Source organism: Leopardus geoffroyi, chromosome A1 (assembly GCF_018350155.1).
Source record: "Leopardus geoffroyi isolate Oge1 chromosome A1, O.geoffroyi_Oge1_pat1.0, whole genome shotgun sequence".
Taxonomy (NCBI): domain Eukaryota; kingdom Metazoa; phylum Chordata; class Mammalia; order Carnivora; family Felidae; genus Leopardus; species Leopardus geoffroyi.
The window spans coordinates 82,594,280-82,611,478 of record NC_059326.1 but is presented as its reverse complement, the minus strand read 5'-3'; the positions used below and the strand labels follow the sequence as shown (position 1 = coordinate 82,611,478).

At 55.8% G+C, this 17,199-nt stretch overlaps 1 protein-coding gene across 3 annotated transcripts in view; it reads left to right on the top strand.

Moving 5' to 3' along the window:
- Nucleotides 1-16,230, top strand: part of RASA3 (RAS p21 protein activator 3) — a 120,934-nt gene extending 104,704 nt beyond the window's left edge. For all 3 annotated transcript variants that reach the window (XM_045482772.1, XM_045482780.1, XM_045482790.1), the window contains 6 exons: nucleotides 274-380; nucleotides 818-900; nucleotides 6,974-7,182; nucleotides 8,830-8,933; nucleotides 13,472-13,655; nucleotides 14,827-16,230. In XM_045482772.1, the coding sequence (XP_045338728.1) occupies nucleotides 274-380; nucleotides 818-900; nucleotides 6,974-7,182; nucleotides 8,830-8,933; nucleotides 13,472-13,655; nucleotides 14,827-14,902 (763 nt within the window). In that variant the 3' untranslated portion in view covers nucleotides 14,903-16,230. The remainder of the gene's footprint in view (nucleotides 1-273; nucleotides 381-817; nucleotides 901-6,973; nucleotides 7,183-8,829; nucleotides 8,934-13,471; nucleotides 13,656-14,826) is intronic.
- Nucleotides 16,231-17,199: the final 969 nt, after the last annotated feature.

Genomic DNA, 17,199 nt, shown 5'->3' with positions numbered 1-17,199 from the left:
ACCTGGTGTCCCTGCCAACTTGTAATTTAAAGTTAACACCAGCACAGGGACTAAACGTTTCCAAAGTAGAGATGTTTGCCTTTTGATTTTTAATCCTATCATTTGGAAGTAGAACAATGTTGAAAGTCTGCAGGCTGCATCTTGTGTCACAGACACAAAAGGGGCAGCTGCTTATTTTGATGTTGCAGACATGACCTCAGGCTGTGGGGTGGGGAAGGCAGGGTATGTGCCCCGAGCCCCAGCATCCTCCGCAAAGATGTCCTGCTCACACAGGTTCATGATTAAGAGGGCACAGGGACGGAAACGCTTTGGGATGAAGAATTTTAAGAAAAGATGGTTCCGCCTGACCAACCATGAGTTTGCCTACCAGAAAAGCAAAGGTAACGGGAAAAATCAGCTTTTTATTTGATTTCACATACTTTTTTCTGAGAGACCAGAGCCTTGTTTATGGCCCTGATGGGGTTAACCACCTGCTTTTCCGGAGTGAAATGAAGGGCAAAGAGTAAGTGTCCCACAGAGCAAGTCATCTCTTACTACAGGAGTATAATCACCAGGGTGGCCTGGGCAGGTGGACGCCAGGCGTAGGAATTGGGGTCCCGTGTTGGCTGTGTCCCCCCAGATCTGATGTGGCTCCTGACTGTGTGGCTAGAGGGTTTAGGCTTCCTGGGAGGCAGCACCGGGTCCTGCTTGGCACACAGTGTGAAGTTAGGGTGTTCTGCAGCATCCCGACTCCAAACCCCTTAAGCCCGTGGTCTGCGTGCTGCGTACCTGTGCCACCTCTCGCCTGCCCCCTTAAAAGAGCCCCTTTCTGCTACAGGAGACCAGCCTCTGTGCAGCATTCCCATCGAGAACATTCTGGCAGTGGAGAGACTGGAGGAGGAGTCCTTCAAGATGAAGAATGTGAGTGTTGTGTCTCCATGGTGGGCCCCCACTTGTACCTGCTGTGGAGCCCAGCAGCTAGGCTGGCTGGGGAAGGCAGAACCTGCCAGAAAGTGCTTCCCTGCAGCTCTGGGGGCCACGGACCGGCTCTGGGACCCTGTGGGGTTTCTGTGGAAGTGTTAATTTTGATCTGGTTTTGAACTCACAGGAAAGCAGCAACAATAGAACAGGACTTCCACATCCCCATCCCAGGGCTCCCATGTCCCCCATCCCGGGGCTTCCACGTCCCCCATCCCGGGGCTCCCACGTCCATATCCCGTGGCTACCACATCCCCATCCCGTGGCTCCCGCGTCCCCATCCCGGGGCTCCCGCATCCCCATCCCACATCTCCATCCCAGGGCTCCCGCATTTCCATCCCATGTCCCCATCCCGTGGCTCCCACGGCTCCCACGTCCCGATCCCAGAACTGCTGGTTGTTTCATTTTCTCATTTGCTGAGCGTACTCCATTGTTTCTATCTCTTCATTTCTCTCCACGTGTGTACGTGTTTCTGAACCACATAGATATTTCGGCTCATTCCCTAAAAACAAGAACTTCCTTGTATGACCTGAACAGCCACCAAAGGACGCCAGTGCTGGGGTGGCATTGTTACCCCTCACCATCAGCTGTGTTGTAGTGATCTTTACACCCATTGTGTGTCCTGAAACCAGCACCCAGTGATGCATTCATTCTGTCATGTCCTTCATCTGGAACATTCCTCAGCCTTTCTCTGTGGTTTGCAGACTTGGTGTTTTTGAAGCACACGGGCAGTTTTTTATGGGCGTCCCTCAATTTGGGAGTGTCGGAGGGTCCACCATGGTAGGTTCAGGTGACACATTTTGTCAGGAATCCCACAAAGGTGAGCACGTCCCCTGGGTGCATCTTGTCAGGAGGCTCGCTCGCAGTGACTGTGGGAGACACACCAAGCTGTGTCCACATCGGTACCCGCTCAGGCTCTTGCCCATCCACAGTGGCTCCCTGCCTCCCTCATTCCTTCGCTACTATTTCCTGGCTTCCTGCCACAGAAGGCTCTGTCCTCCATGGAGGGTTAGGGTTTAGGGTTAGTGTTGGGGTTAGGGCTGGGGTTAGGGGTTAGGGTTGTGGTTAGGGGTTAGGATTGGGGTTAGGGTTAGGGTTGGGGTGTGGGGCAGAGTTAGGTTTAGGGTTTAAGGTTTGGGAAAGATCAGGGGTTAGTGTTGGGTTAGGGTTTATGGTTAGGGTTTCGGGTTAGGTTTAGGACTCTAGGACAGCAGGGCCACATTTCTTTCAGAATAAGGTTCTTCCCTGCCCAATGTGGCTATGCGAAGTCGCTGTGCTTCTAAAACTGTCTTCATTCCTCTGACCAGCACACGCTTTGATTGGGCCGGGGTAGGTCTGGTCGGGTTTCCCAAGGGGCTGTTGGTGACTTTTTCTGTCATTCCTCATGGGGCTCCAGGTATTTTTATTCATTATGGAGTTCACCTTTGGAGCAAGTCTGTGGTCAGGGCTACCTCCTGTGTGGTCCCAGGCAAATCTTTGTAAGACCTGTCACTTGCTTTGCGAATACAATTTATATTGTTTCCCTGGACGTGGTGTGGCTGCATCAGGCAAGGTCAATGAACGTCTCAGTTTTCTTGTTGCTGCACACCTTGGAACTCGTGGCGGAGAAGTGCCCTGCTCCACGTATCCCACTGTGACCACTGGGTCAGGTCTTGTCACAGGAGAACATGAAGTCATAGTGTGCACCTGGAGGCTTTGTTCTTTCGGAGGTCTCTGTGTGTAGGAAAGTTCCCTGTGGCTTTGCTCACCCTGTGGCTTTGCCTGGACAATGATGTCCCTACTGAGCCTGGGTGGTAAGGTGCCTGGGGTATAATGGCCGCCCTTAACCCCCAGGGCCCTCAGCATGGAGCCTGATGTTTCCACCCAGAATCTGCATATGTATGTCCTGTTTTTGCCCTGGTCTGTTCCCATTTCTGTTTCTTTGTTCCTAATTTTCTTTCTTTTTTGAGAGAGTGAGAGAGAGCTGGTGCACAGTGGAGGGCTCCTCACTCAGCACAGAGCTCAGCACAGGGCTCGATCCCATGACCCTGAATCATGACCTGAGCCAAAGTCAAGAGTCAGCCACTCAACCGACTGAGCCCCCCAGGTGCCCCTCTGTTCCTAATTTTCTAAATACTTTTTACATTTTTCTGTTTTATTAGGCGTATTTCATGTAAGTCATATGCAGTCTTTTGTAGAGCATGGTGGGGAGTAAATAATACAACTCATTCCATGGCCTTCCAGCCTTCAAGAAACCCCAGCCTGTGATGTGGGGCTGTGAGGGTTGGACAGTCAGCTTCCCCTGGGAGAGAGTGTGCATGTTCTCTGCTGTTCCACAGCCAGCCTCCACCAGTGGCCCTGGTTCGGGCATTTCTCTGCAGGTCTTTGCCCGTCTGCACTTGTGGCTGCGGCTGGAGTGGACAGAAAGAGGCCCATTGGCCAGTCTCCCTGTGACACTGACATGGGCCTGCCCTCCGTGGGTGTGGGAGTGGCCCCTCGTGGCCTCTGTGCCTAGGCCTGCAGACAGTGCTCATACCCCAGCCCTGGCTCGATGCTCAGCTGATAGTGTATAAAGGGCAACCCTGCGGCCTCCTCAGCGCTGATTCATTCCCCTCGTAATGTGTTCAGGGAAGGTCCAGTCGAGCAGGACCCCACAATGGTCCTAACCAAGGGTGCTAATTTGGAACCTTTTGCACAGGAAGACATGGTCCCTTAAGCATAGAGGTATTCTCAGGGCCTTGATTATTTTAAAGTTTATTCCCTTTAAAATTCAGACAGGTGATGGGGCACCTGGGTAGCTCAATTGGTTATGCGCCTGAGTCTTGATTTCGGCTCAGGTCATGATCTCATGATTCGTGAGTTCAAGCCCTGTGTCGAGCTCTGCACTGACCATGTGGAGCTTGCTTCGGATTCTCTCTCTCTCCCTCTCTCTTTGCCCCTCCCCACCAAAACAAACAAACAAACAAACAAACAAACAAACAGAAATTCAGACGACTTCCTGTGCTCCGGAAGCAGTGGTTGTCCGGGGAAACAGCTGATTTAGCTGGTGCTCTGTGCGCTCAGCGGGAGCACCTTCTGGACCCTGGAGTCTGTGCTCTCCAAGGCCACCAGGGCTGTTTGGACACCAGGTCTGGGGTTTGACTCTGGCCCAATCTGCAGGTGAGCAGACAGGCTCATGGAGGCTTCGGAAGGGATTGTGGGTGCTTGCGCCCCTCGTGTGGGAGCAGGAGCTCAGGCCCGACCGCCTGTCCTGAGAGCCTGAACTCTGTCCATCTGGAGCAGGCCAGCCCCTCCCTCCCCTGCGCCTCTGGTCATTTGCTTCACTGCGCCTCCTGAGTGCTGCCTCCCGCCAACCGTGGATTGGGCTGGGGCCTCAGAAGAGTTGGATGTGGTAAGAACCTTCTTCAGATACCAGGAGCCATCCACAGCAACCACTGGCCCCAGGAGGATGGCCCCTGCACACTGTCTCACCCCACAGGCCCTGCTGCAGACACCCAGCTGAGGGTTTAGAGGACTGGCCCCCGAGTCTGCTTCTGCCTCCTGGGAGCGGACAGGGGATCTGACCTGTCTTCTGTCTCCTTCTGTGTCTGTCTGTCTGTCTCTTGCTCATTGGTCAGTAGTCAATAGGTGCCTAAGGCCACACTGTGTTTGTGGGGGACACAGCAGGTCTGTTTCAGGGCTGGTCCTGGCCCGGGGTTGCAGAGGAGGAGTCGTGATGAACTCGCATCTCCGCCTGGGTCTGAGATTGACCCCATGGTCCAGTGGGCGGCGCTAGCTGGGTAGACAGAGGAGGCGGCCGCCCTGCTGGACAGACAGCAGACACAGACAGCAGCTCCCGTTCAGCCTGCACAGTCCCCAGCTGGATTCCTCGTCCCTCCCTCAGGACTATTTGAGGCAGTTTTTTGGGCAAGCAGACGGCCCCATGGCAGGTGGGGTGTTTTCCTGGGCCTGAGGGGTGTTCACACCATGCACCTGCTCCAGGAACTGGGACACTGGCATCCTGGAGCATTGGGTGTCTGCGCCTCCCTCACCTCCAGCTGTTCCCAGGCGTGAGACTCCGCTGTCTCCAGGATGGCAGGCTGGGAGCATTGCGCCCTCAGCTGGTGGCATTCCCATATGTTATGGCAGCGGGCAAGTGTGGACACTGTCCAAGAAACAGCTTCCTGCCTTTTCATTCCATCAGGCCTGCAGTTTAGCTTTAGAAAATCACCTAATTTTAGCATCACTTATTCATCAGCTAGTTCCCCTGCTGACACTGCTCACTAATTACCAGGCTAATGTCCATTTGGGAGACAGTCCTGTGGCATGCCGGGCCCCATCAGAGGGGCCAGTTTGTGAGGACAATTAAGACAAAACTCCTGTCTAGAGGCTGACCCTCCTCTGGGGATTGCAGCCATACACAGGTTCATGCAGTCTGAGGCCTGTGCAACAGTGCATGTGTGCATGTAGAGGTACTGGGGCAGTAGGGACAGGACCTTGTGGGGCAGGGTCAGGGGGCCCAGGTCTCTGTAAGTAAGCTATTCACTCAGGAGCTCAGACACACAACTTCTCCTCCCCAGAACCATCAACTCCTGTTCCTCCTCTCCATACACACTCCCCTTGGAAAAGGCCACCATCACCTTTGACATCCTGACTCCAGGCCTCCCCTGGGGCCCTCTGACAAGTCAGCCTGAGAGCCCTCCAGGGCCCTGTACTGCCCACCTCACCCACCCACCCCCATCTTCTGTGTACAGCCTGGCCTGCTCCTGCTGGGAACACCCAACCCTCTCTGGGCTCAGGACCTCTGCACTTCCTGTACCCGCTGCCCTAGGACCTCTGCACCTCCTGTCCCCACTGCCCTTAGGATCTCTGTACTTCCTGTCCTCACTGCCCTAGGATCTCTGCACTTCCTGTCCCCACTGCCCTAGGATCTCTGCACTTCCTGTCCCCACTGCCCTAGGATCTCTGCACTTCCTCACCCCGCTGCCCTAGGATCTCTGCACTTCCTGTCCCCGCTGCCCCAGGACCTCTGCACTTCCTATCCCTACTGCCCCAGAACCTCTGCACTTGCTGGTCCTTCTGCCTGGGACTCCTCATCTGCTTCCTCCTTCAGCTTTATTGTTTCTTAGTCACCTTTCTGACCTCAGCCGGGATGTTTATTTAGAAGTTTGTCTCCTGACCCTTCCTCCAACCCCCCCCCCCCCCGCCCCCAGCACACACACACAGCCCCTGCACTTTGTGTTCTTTTTTATCCTTGCTGGCTGGAAGTTCATGCAGATAGAAACTCTGTTTGGGGCACACTGTGTCCCCAGAATATAGGACAGTGCCTGGTATGCAGGGATGTTTGTCGAATGAATAATAAGAAAGGTAGTGGAGGCTCTAAGAACACTCACAGAGGAAGCAACGCCTACCTGGAAGAAGAGCCCCCGGGTGGTCAGGTGGGGTGGGGCAAACACAATAGCACATGTGGAGGTCCTAAGGCTGGTGTGGGGGTGAGGACAGGAAGGCGGGCAGGGTAAGCTCTGACACACCTTGAGCAGAAGCCTGCCCCAGCTTAAAGGTCAGGAGACCTGGGGCACCTGGTGGCCCAGCCAGTTGAGCATCCAACTTTGGCTCAGGTCATGATCTCACAGTTTGTAAGGTCGAGCCCCACATCAGGCTCTCTGCTCTCAGCATAGAGAGAGCCCCGTTTATGTAATGGTCACAGTCAACTTCAGGAGGTCCCCTAGGGGATAAGCAGTTCTACTCCTTTGCTTCTTGGAGGGAGCCCCCTGAGACACCAGGAAAAGAAGTGTCTTGGCTGGGCTGACCAGCAGTGACCCAGCCTCCTGAATCGCCCAGGGGGAAGGCTGTGGCTTGTGACTCCATCATGTGCAAGGGCAACAGAAAGCCCTTTGTGCCCACCATGGCCCCTGGGCTTGTCCAGGCCTCTGGGTGGGCTCTACCCTCCCTCCTTCCATGGCCCCTGGGCTGGTCTGCATCAATAATAATGATCCTTGTGGCTTGGGCAGGATGTCTTGCCATGTAGCTTCTCTGAACCAGTTCACTGCCTCCTCAGATGTTCCAGGTCATCCAGCCGGAGCGAGCTCTGTACATCCAGGCCAACAACTGTGTGGAGGCCAAGGCCTGGATCGACATCCTCACCAAAGTGAGCCAGCGCAACAAGAAGCGCCTCACTGTCTACCACCCCTCCGCCTACCTGAATGGCCACTGGCTCTGCTGCAGGGCCTCGTCGGACACAGCTCCTGGCTGTTCCCCCTGCACCGGGTAGGTCTGTGCCTCTCCAGCCCCTGGGACCCTCCAGCTGATGCCTGCAGCCCGGGTCCCACGGGCCAGCCGCGAAGGCCCTGGGCTTCATGCAGGATGGAAATCAAACGTGAACCAGCAGGAAGTGAAAATACAGTTTGTTGACCAGAGAGAAAGACGGACAGAGTGCCCAGGAGATTGAGGAACAGAGCAGGAGTCTCCTCTTCGCTTGGGGCCTGGGGTTTTTATTGACGATTGTGGTCTGGTGCACATGTCCCCTCAGGGTCCAGGAACTGGTTAGTGCAAGGACAGGGTCCAGGTGTCATAAGTCACTTATTCCCTCAAGCCGGGGTCTTGGCATCAAGGTGTTTGGAGTCAGTGGTCTTAGAGAACATTTACAACAACCCCAGTGGGTCTCTCCTTAGCTGTCACCTGTTGTGCTGGAAGACTCCAAAGACAGCATTACTTCCCAGTCCCTCACAAGGAGGACGTATGCTATGCGTGTTACAAGGCAGGTGTAGAGTGGGGCAGGCGCACAGGCCCTAGCAAGAATAGAAGCTGGAAAAGGAGCAAAGGGAAAAAATGGCTATATTTTCACGGAGTCCTTTCAGTTCCCCTGTCTCACATCCACCCAGTGTGGCCAAGCACAGTTGTCCAGCTTGTGCACTGTACAGGGAAGTTTGGCCAAGGGGCTGCATTGGGGGCAGATCCAGCTGCCGCCTAGCTGCACACACGTAGCTGAATCTCCTAGGCTGTTCTTGCAATTGTTGAGGAGTCCACACGGGACAGTACATCCTCACGAGGGCTCTGTAGACTGTTGACTCTCCTCCTGTCTCTGCCCGGGGTCCTAGTGATCCTTGGGGGTGGGTGGCAGTGAAGGAAGGGGTTCCATGCTGAGGGGACACTCCCAGGGGCAGAGTGCTGTCGGGCTTCTGCTAAGAAGAGACTGGACATTTCCCACCACCTGCTCACACCCGCTTTGGTTTGTGCACCTGTCATCTGCACACCCCCCTGCTTTGGAAACCAGATCAGCCCTTATCTCCCAGGCCTCCTGAGGGTCCTGAGAGGCTCCCCTCTGCCAGCTCTGGAAGAAGGCCTGGGTACCCCATGTGACTCATCTGTTGTGGTTGTGGGTATGAGGAATACCCCCAAAGCTCACAGAGGTGGGAATGGGAAGATCCAGCTCACAGATGAAGAAGCTGAGTCCCGGGAAAATCCCTGCCGGGTCCCCCCCCAGGAGAGGCTGAGCACTGTGTCTGGGGAATGGGAAACTGCCACGCCCGGGGCAGGAGCTGGGGCCACCGCAGGCAGGCTCAGGGAGGAGCAGGGACCTGGCCTGGCCCCTCCTGGGGCAGCAGACCGACCCTTCAGGGCATGTGGCCCAAATGCAACATCAGGGAGGCGGGGGCGGGGTGGGGGGGCGGCTTTTTATTCCAGATCATTTCTTTCCATGGCAAAACAAGCTTGTTGGCTTGCTGTCACAGCAGCTCTTAGGCCTCTGGTCCTCTGGGCTGTGCATGGTCACTTCTCAGTGCTCCTGAACTATTCTGCAGCCCCATCAGGGAGGAGCTCGGTGTGGGGTCACTCGGTCATCTTCAGCGTCTTTAAAAACAGAAATGTTACAGTTCACATCGTTCTTTCTGTTCTTGTCTTGCTGTGTTCGGGCAGTGGCCTCCCGGCAAACATCCAGCTGGACATCGATGGGGACCGAGAGACAGAGCGTATCTACTCCCTCTTCAACTTGTACATGAGCAAGCTAGAGAAAATGCAAGGTGAGGCAACACATGGTCTGGGGTGTTGTCTCACATGGTTGCAGGTGGCTCTGGGTCCTGGTGACAGTGACACCTGGAGCTTTCTGCAGAGATGATGGGTGCTCTGGGCCTCTGTGGTCCACGTGCAGTGTTCCCCGTGGCCTGTGTGCTACTGTTCACAGCACCAAGGAGAAGCACTTTCTGCAGTTTGGGCAGCTCTGTGGCAGAATTACTTTAACAACAGATTCTGTAGATAATTTCAAAATGGAATTTCGTTTGCAGTCTCCAAACTGCCAAATTCTTGAGAAGATCCTATGTGTAATAACCTTCCATACCCCCCGACACCAGATTGCAGAGGGCCATGTGCATGTGCGTGTTGGAAGCTCCAACCATAATGTCTTGCAGCTAGATTATCCTGCACGTGTAACTGCCGTAATGTCCCACAGAGAGTAGCAGTGCGGGTGGGGCAGATTAGGTGACCCCTGACTGGTTGGTGCTGTCGTTCAGGAGAGGCCGACACGAGAAGAGCCCACTGGGAGGCAGATGAGCTGCATTGTCCCCGGGTGGGGTTTGGTCGTTCTCAGAGCCACATTCAGGGATTCTGGGAAGGGGCCCTTCAACCCACTCCGAATGCGAAGTAAAGCTCGTGGACCTGGAATTAGGCCCATTAGATAGTTTCCCTTTTCCTTCTCCTGCTCTAACCCAGCGGTGTCAGTGGTGGCCTCAGCCTGGACCATACTGAGTCCTGGTCTGGTACACGTGGTGAGCTTCCTGTCTGTGAGCTCAGTCCCCTCTGGCAGCCTCAGATCACACTCCGCACCCAGCTCTGGGCACATGTGCATGCACACACAGCCACACACACACACACACACACACACACACACACACGCGTGCGCACACACATGCACATGTAAGACAACCGTGTCTACACACTAGAACATAAGCTCGCGTGCAGATGTGCATGGACAACAGCATGTGTATGCACATGCACACAACTGTGCACGTGTGCATAGTCACCTACCCCAGTGGCACACATGGCACCTGGATCTGAGGTTCCTGGAGGCCGTGCAGAAGTGGCCGCAGGGCTACACCAGGCCTCACTGGAGCCAAGGGCTCCTTCCCAGCCCTCCGAGAAGAATGACCAGAACAGAGGAGGGTAGGGTCAAGGAGTTACAGAGGTTGAAGCCACCGTGTGAGGTTCCTGAAGGAGGCTGACTAAGCCTTGCGTGATCAGCCACCTTCCAGGCCTCTGTACACGCACAGCCTCCCTCTTGATCCCAGCATCGCACCATTGCAAGCCCCTGTGCCTTTGGCCCTGATGCCACCCCCATCCCCTTAGTCTGACTGATACCTGCTTGTCTTGAGTCTCCCGCTGTGGGAAGCTTTTCCTAACCCTGTGTTTATCTTTCATTGCCGTGATAATCAGCTCTGATCTGCTCACCCTCAATGTACTTGACCCTTTAAGACCAGAAGCAGGTCGTATTTACCCCAGTGCCCAATATCGAGGAGGAACTGAATACCTGTTTTCTGGATGAATGGATGGACAGGCATACATGATAGGTGGATGGATGATGGGTGGATAGATGGATGATGGATGGATGGATAAATAGGTGGGTGAAGGATGGATGGATGGATAGACAGTAGGTGGATGGATGATGGATGGATAGATGGATAGATGATAGGTGGGTGAATGATGGATGGATGGATGGATGATAGATGAATGGGTGTTGGATGGGTGAATGATGGATGGATAGATGGATGATGGATGGATGGATAGATGATAGGTGGGTGAATGATGGATGGATGGATGATAGATGAATGGGTGTTGGATGGGTGAATGATGGATGGATAGATGGATGATGGATGGATGGATAGATGATAGGTGGGTGAATGATGGATGGATGGATGATGGATGGATAGATGGATAGATGATAGGTGGGTGAATGATGGATGGATGGATGGATGATGGATGGATGGGTGTTGGATGGGTGAATGATGGATGCATAGATGGATGATGGATGGATGGATAGATGATAGGTGGGTGAATGATGGATGGATGGATGATGGATGGATGATGGTTGGATGGGTGTTGGATGGCTGAATGATGGATGGATAGATGGATGGTAGATGGACAGTAATGGAAAGAGGTCTTGCACATTCAGCCTCCCTCCCAGTATAGGAATCATCTGGATAGGTGTTCATAGAGCATCACCATGATTGGACACCTTACACTTCACCTAGGCATTGTAGCATTGACTCACTTCTCAGTCTTCAGGCCTCTGCCTGGAGTCTCAGTGCTTCTTTGAGGCAGATTGTTATCAGAGCAACCTAATCATCTTGAGATACTCCCTTTATATTAGTCAAACCATCTTCTTGAACACTGGGACCATGGGGCTTATTTCCACCTGATGTCGTCAGTCCTTTCCTCTTGGGCACAGCAGCCTTTTGGCCCTCGGAGGAAGCTGTGTTACAGTTGCCTGTGCGAGAGGTTCGACCTCTGCCCCCATCATGTGGCATGGACTCACCTGGCCACACTCCTTTGGGCACCCCTGGTTCTTTAACCCTGCCCCTGAAGTCTGCCAACCACAAAACCCAGTGCATCAGTCAGGGAAGGGTTAGCGCGGGGCCTGGTGGGGTCCTGGTTGAAGAGCCATCGCAGGGCTTGGGCCACTGGACAGAGAATGGTACAGATGAGGTTTTCAAGGTGACAGCAGGTCACTGCTCTTGTGGTGCATCCTGGGTTAGCAGCCGGCTTCTTCCTCTGCAGAGTAGGCACGAGTGCCCCTCCTGCCCCTCCGTCAGGGTGTTGGGAAGGTTAAGCGGGAGGACTCACACAGCCTCGAGCCCACACTTCACCTGCCTGTCGTCGGGCCTCAGGCCTCCTCCTGGGTCTGGCCTCTCAGTCACTGCCAGCCTTGGCCCATGTGGGCTACAGTCCTCAGTGCCCTGCGTTGGGTTTGTCCAGGATTCCCAGGCCTCCATCCAGAGACGAGCCCTGATGTCCTCTTCCATGGAACAGGGTGGAGACGGTGCTGTCCCGCCTGGGTTAATCCGGGGTCCGATGAAACAACCCCCGTGAGGCAGTTAGCACAGGTGTGAGGTGAGCCTGGCCCCGGCCGCCCATGTCCTTCCCCCAGCCACCGCTGCTGCCTTCCTCCCTCCGCTCCGGGGCCCCGCAGGATGCAGGTAGCTGCAGATCCTTGCATTCTGAAGGTGTCTGCCCGACTCCACCAGCATCGCCCTGGCAGTGGGAGTCTTTGTTTCTGGTTGCCTTCTGATCACAGACATGTGCTTATTCAGGGGGTGTCCTCTTTGACCTGTCCATGCCGGCTGTGACCCTCTTCTGTGTCCCTCTGTCTTTATAACAGCCACAGTTCACACATACTGCCAGGCCCCAGGCAGGGGCCTCTTGGAACCCCGGTGCCTCCATTTCCCAGAGGGGTTTGCTGAGGCTCGGACTTAAGTCAACTGCTCAAGGCCAGGTCGCTACCACAAGTGGGGGCTTTGGGGAGGGGATCCAGCTAGTCTGGCTCTGGAGACCATAACCCCACATTTTACATAAAAAGGGAAAGGCTGAACTCACACTCCACACCCTGGGCATCCACCAGGCTCTCCCCCCATTTTCCTCTCATGTTTACAGTTACTTATCTTCTTCACGTCAGATTCTCTTTTCCTTTGAAACTTTAAATCTTCCCAATTTTCCTTTCTACAAACTTGTGATTTCTCAGTAAGAATTAGGGGATCTTTCCTGGGTTGGAAGTAAAGACAGTAAAGTGTACATAAGAGCTTCTGTGATAATGAGACAGCAGTACAGACGGGTGAGGGGTCCACAGATCCAGGCTCATCTAGGCCAGATGCTATACAGATGGCATGTCTTCCAACCTGGTTCTGTGGCCCTGGAATGTAGGGCCCAGCTTAGGTGACTGGGGACAGGTTTGGGGGGGTGGGCCCAGCTCAGGTGTCTGAGGACAGGTTTGGGGGGGGCGGGCCCAGGGGGGCAGGCCCAGCTCAGGTGATTGGGTGCTTCCTGTGGATGCCTGAAGGCTACAGCATGGTCTTCAGCAGGAGTGAGGTGATCTGATGAGAAAGTCACCTGTCTAGCAGGTGGGGGTGACAGAGGTCCTAGGAAGCTGCTAACACAGACTGGTTGAGAAGTGACGCCTGTGAGGATGGCTTCTCATGTGCCCACATGTCCAGCCATGGGGTATGCACGTAAATGCTGGGTCACCGAAGTGAGTGAAGCCCAGGAACCCCCTTTCTAAGATGGGGCTTTCCTTGAGGTCACCTCCCCAAACTGACCCCGGGTGACCCCACAGGCCCTTGCGCCAGCCTGGCCGATTGTCCAGAAGCATACATCTGCCAGCTCTGGTTTGCTGAACGGTGGGGCGTGGACAGATGCGGGTTGCCCCGGAGATGAGCTGGTCAGAAACGGGCATCAGCCTCTGCTTCTTCGTGTGTGTGTGTGTGTGTGTGTGTGTGTGTGTGGATGGTCAGCCCTTACCTGGCAGGCTGCCCCATAGAGGTCCCGCCTGACCTTCTGGCCTCTCCCAACGCTGCAGAGGCCTGTGGCAGCAGATCTGTGTACGACGGCCCCGAGCAGGAGGAGTACTCCACGTTCATCATCGACGACCCCCAGGAGACCTACAAGACTCTGAAGCAGGTTATCACTGGGGTGGGGGCCCTGGAGCAGGAGCACGCCCAGTACCGAAGGGACAAGTTCAAAAAGACCAAGTATGGGAGCCAGTGAGTACTGGGCATCCGGATGGCAGGGGCAGGGGAGGTGGCTGAGAGGAGCTTGCTGGGGTGAGGCCCGACCTGAAGCCACCTGTATGCAGCCATGACCACTGAGGCAGGCTTCCTGTCTCAGAGCAGCCTTACTGCACTCTCCAGGGTGTGCTGGACAGTGTCCTGGGGACAGCACCAGCCTACCCCAGTGCCTCCCAGACCCCCTGCCCCCCACACCTTCCTCCCTCCAGACCCTCAGCCCCCAGCCCCTCCTGTCCCTTGGACCTTCCGGTTCCCCAGACCCTCCTGACCCTCCTGTCCCCCAGACCCTCCAGACCCTCCTGCCCCCTGGACCTTCCTGTTCCCCAGGCCCTCCTGACCCTCCTGCCCCCCAGACCTCCTGACCCTCCTGCCCCCTGGACCTTCCTGTCCCCCAGAGCCTCCTGACTCTCCTGTCCCCCAGACCCTCCTGCCCCCAGGGCCTTCCTGTCCCCCAGACCTCCTGTACCCCATACCCCCTCCCTCCAGCCCCCCAGACCCTCCTGTCCCCCATACCTTCCTTTCCCCCAGACTCTCCTGACCCTCCTGCCCCCCAGACCCTCCTGTCCCCTGGACACTCCTGACTCTCCTGTCCCCTGGACACTCCTGACCCTCCTGTCCCCTGGACCCTCCTGAACCTCCTGCCCCCCAGCCCCCTAGACCTTCCTACGCCCCAGACTTTCCTGTTCCCCAGACCCCCTGCCCCCCAAACCCTCCTCCCTCCTCCCTCCAGACCCTCCTGCCCCCAGACCCTCCTGCCCCCCAGACCTCCTGACCCTCCTGCCCCCAGACCCTCCTGACCCCCAGACCTCCTGACCATCCTGTCCCCCAGACCCTCCTGTCCCCAGACCCTCCAGACCCTCCTAACCTCTTGACCCCCAGACCCTCCTGCTTCCCAACCCACTTGCTTCCGAAATTAGATTTCTGGGGCCAGAAGTTCCACACATTTTGTCTGTCTCCAGGTTACACCTACGCTTCTACAGGTGATTTCTGGCTTTTTTTTTTTTTTTTTTTTTGCGTGTCTGTATTTTTCATTTTATTACAGTGAATACGTACCACATAGAAATAACAGTATTATAACATGCAGATGGGCAATTGACAATGGGGGGCTGTGCCTCACTCCCTCCTCTCCTCCATCTCCCCTTTGCAGGGAGCACCCCATCGGAGACAAGAGCTTCCAGAACTACGTCAGGCAGCAATCTGAGACCTCCACCCATTCCATTTGAAGCCTGCAGGCTGTCCTGGCCGGGATGGCCCTGTGCTGCCCCAGGAGAGCCGCGGTCTCCGGGAAGGAGGGGACAGAGGAAAGACGAGAGGCCGCAACCAGCAGGGAAAGGGACCCACACGTCTTCAGCTCACACAGATGGCACGCACCGGGCTCAGGGGACCGCGGGGACTCTGCCTGTGGTGGCTGTGCATTTTGCTCACCCTGCTGGCCGGCGCCCCGTAGCACTGCTTGCGTCTGTGTGCTTTCGCCTTTGTGGGGTTCTGTGTGCCCGCGCCCCCGGAGCCCTCCGGCACTCTTCCTTAACATCCTGCTTCCACAAGACAGGATGCTAGTGGCGTGATTTGTTTCCCGTGAGCGTGCCTCCTGGTGGTGTTCTTCCTGGCTGGAGGGCCCGCTTTGTGGCTTCGTGGTGCTTAACCACACGAAGTCACAATTTGAGGATGCTTCTGATGTTGTGGAGGTACAGGGTCCTGCAGAGAGCACCTGGGCGGGGTTTCCAGTCTGCCCTCCCAGATGCTGGAGTCCCGTCCCGTGGGCCGCAGAGGCCAGTCCGTGGCCTGCAGACGCTGCCGGAGCCAGCGGCGGGCTGAGCGTGCCCCTTCAAGCAAAAGCTGTGGTGGTTTTGCCGTCTGTGGGGCTTCAAAGTAGAATCCACACTGGCTGCCCCTTGTGGGAGTTTGGGGAAGGTTTTTAAGATAAGAAATGTACATTATTTTCAAGCTGGTTTTCTTAATGTTTTTAAAGGACTGCTTCTAATGAGCTCTTTGATATCAAGTACCTCAAACATGTAAACCTGTGCTCATCAAAGGGGAGGGCGCCACGGCGGAGCGACAGCGGGCCTGCGGTGCGCCCCCCAGATGCCAGTCCCAGGCCCTCCGCAGTCCCCAGAGGAAGTGAGGATGTCCTGAGCTTGAGCCGGGACACCCCCACCCCCACCCCAGGCCCCAGGAGCAGCAATTTGCTGTGTCTCAGAAGCTCCTAGAAGCCACCAGGCAGTGGAGGGGCATCTCTTAGGGGTCGGGGCCCCTGATGAGGAGCAGTTAGCCCTCGACACTTGGAAAGCACTGTCTGACACGTAGACCTTGTGCCCGTATCTGCCCTTCTTTGCAAATACTGTCCTTCAGACTCTGACTGATGGCAGATAGTAGCATTACTTGTCACAAAAATGGTGGAGGAAAATGTTGCAAAAACTTTGGGACACACAGCTATGAGGCTGCACAGAACTGCAATTTTTAACATGGATTTGTAACTTAATGTTTCTGTTTATAAGTTACTAATGATTTGCAATGTATTTTACTGGCCAATTAAAACAGACCTTTTATTCTTTCTCAGGACTGGCTTGGTCTCCCAGGCACACCCACTGATAACTGCACGTGGGAGCTGGGGGTGTGTGGTCGAGCCCTGTGTCATTCTGTGATGGTGGGTGACGTCCCTGTGATAGGCGAGGTGCAGCTGTGGGCCTTTAGATCAAGCTGGAAACTGCATGCTCTCCGGGATGGAGACATGTGGGTCAGCACGGCGACTGCCATGGCCCGTGTCCTGCTGGGAACCTGCAGGCATCCAGCCCCAGGAGGGGAAGGTGGGCTCTGTCCTGTGCCACAGTCTCTGAGACTCAGTGGGCCTCGTGCTCCAGGACCGGACACAGGCCAGCATCTAAGGGAGGGGCAGGTGCCTCCGGGAGGCGGAAGGTGCTGAGGACCCAGTCCTACCTGGGTGGGTGGAGGAGGGGAGGCTGCATTGCATTTGGGGGAGACCCTGCCTGCAGGGCAAGAGCAGACCTTCTCTTTTCCCTGGTCCTTTCTTCTTTCCGTTTGGTTTTCACTCAGCTGCTGTTTTAGTTCCAGCCTGAGTCGGCTGTTATGAAAGAAGCCGATGGTCTGGCTCTGGGGACACCCGGTGGGGGGGTGGGGGGTCAGCCCTTCCCTGGGGGCATGGACTTGGGGAGTGAAGTGCCATTACTGCTTCCCTCCGGCCCCTCCTGGTGGCTCAGTGTGGTGGGGTGGTGCCAGGGGTCTGAGGGGTGCAGAGAGGAGCGCCTGCCCATGTGGCCGCCGGGTCGGAGGCTGCCAGCATCAGTCAGGATGGACACGAGCAGCCACGGCAGGGCCACGACAGGGCCACAGGGCGGCTCCTGGCTGATTCAGACACATGTGGGACCCAGGGAACCAGGAGGGCGGAAAGGAGGAAAGCCTGGGGAGCACGGGAACCAGAAGGTCCTCTCCCAGGACCCCTAGTGACAGGTCACAGTGGCTTTCAGGGGCCTCAATCTTGCTCTTCCTCCAGATAACCTAAGCG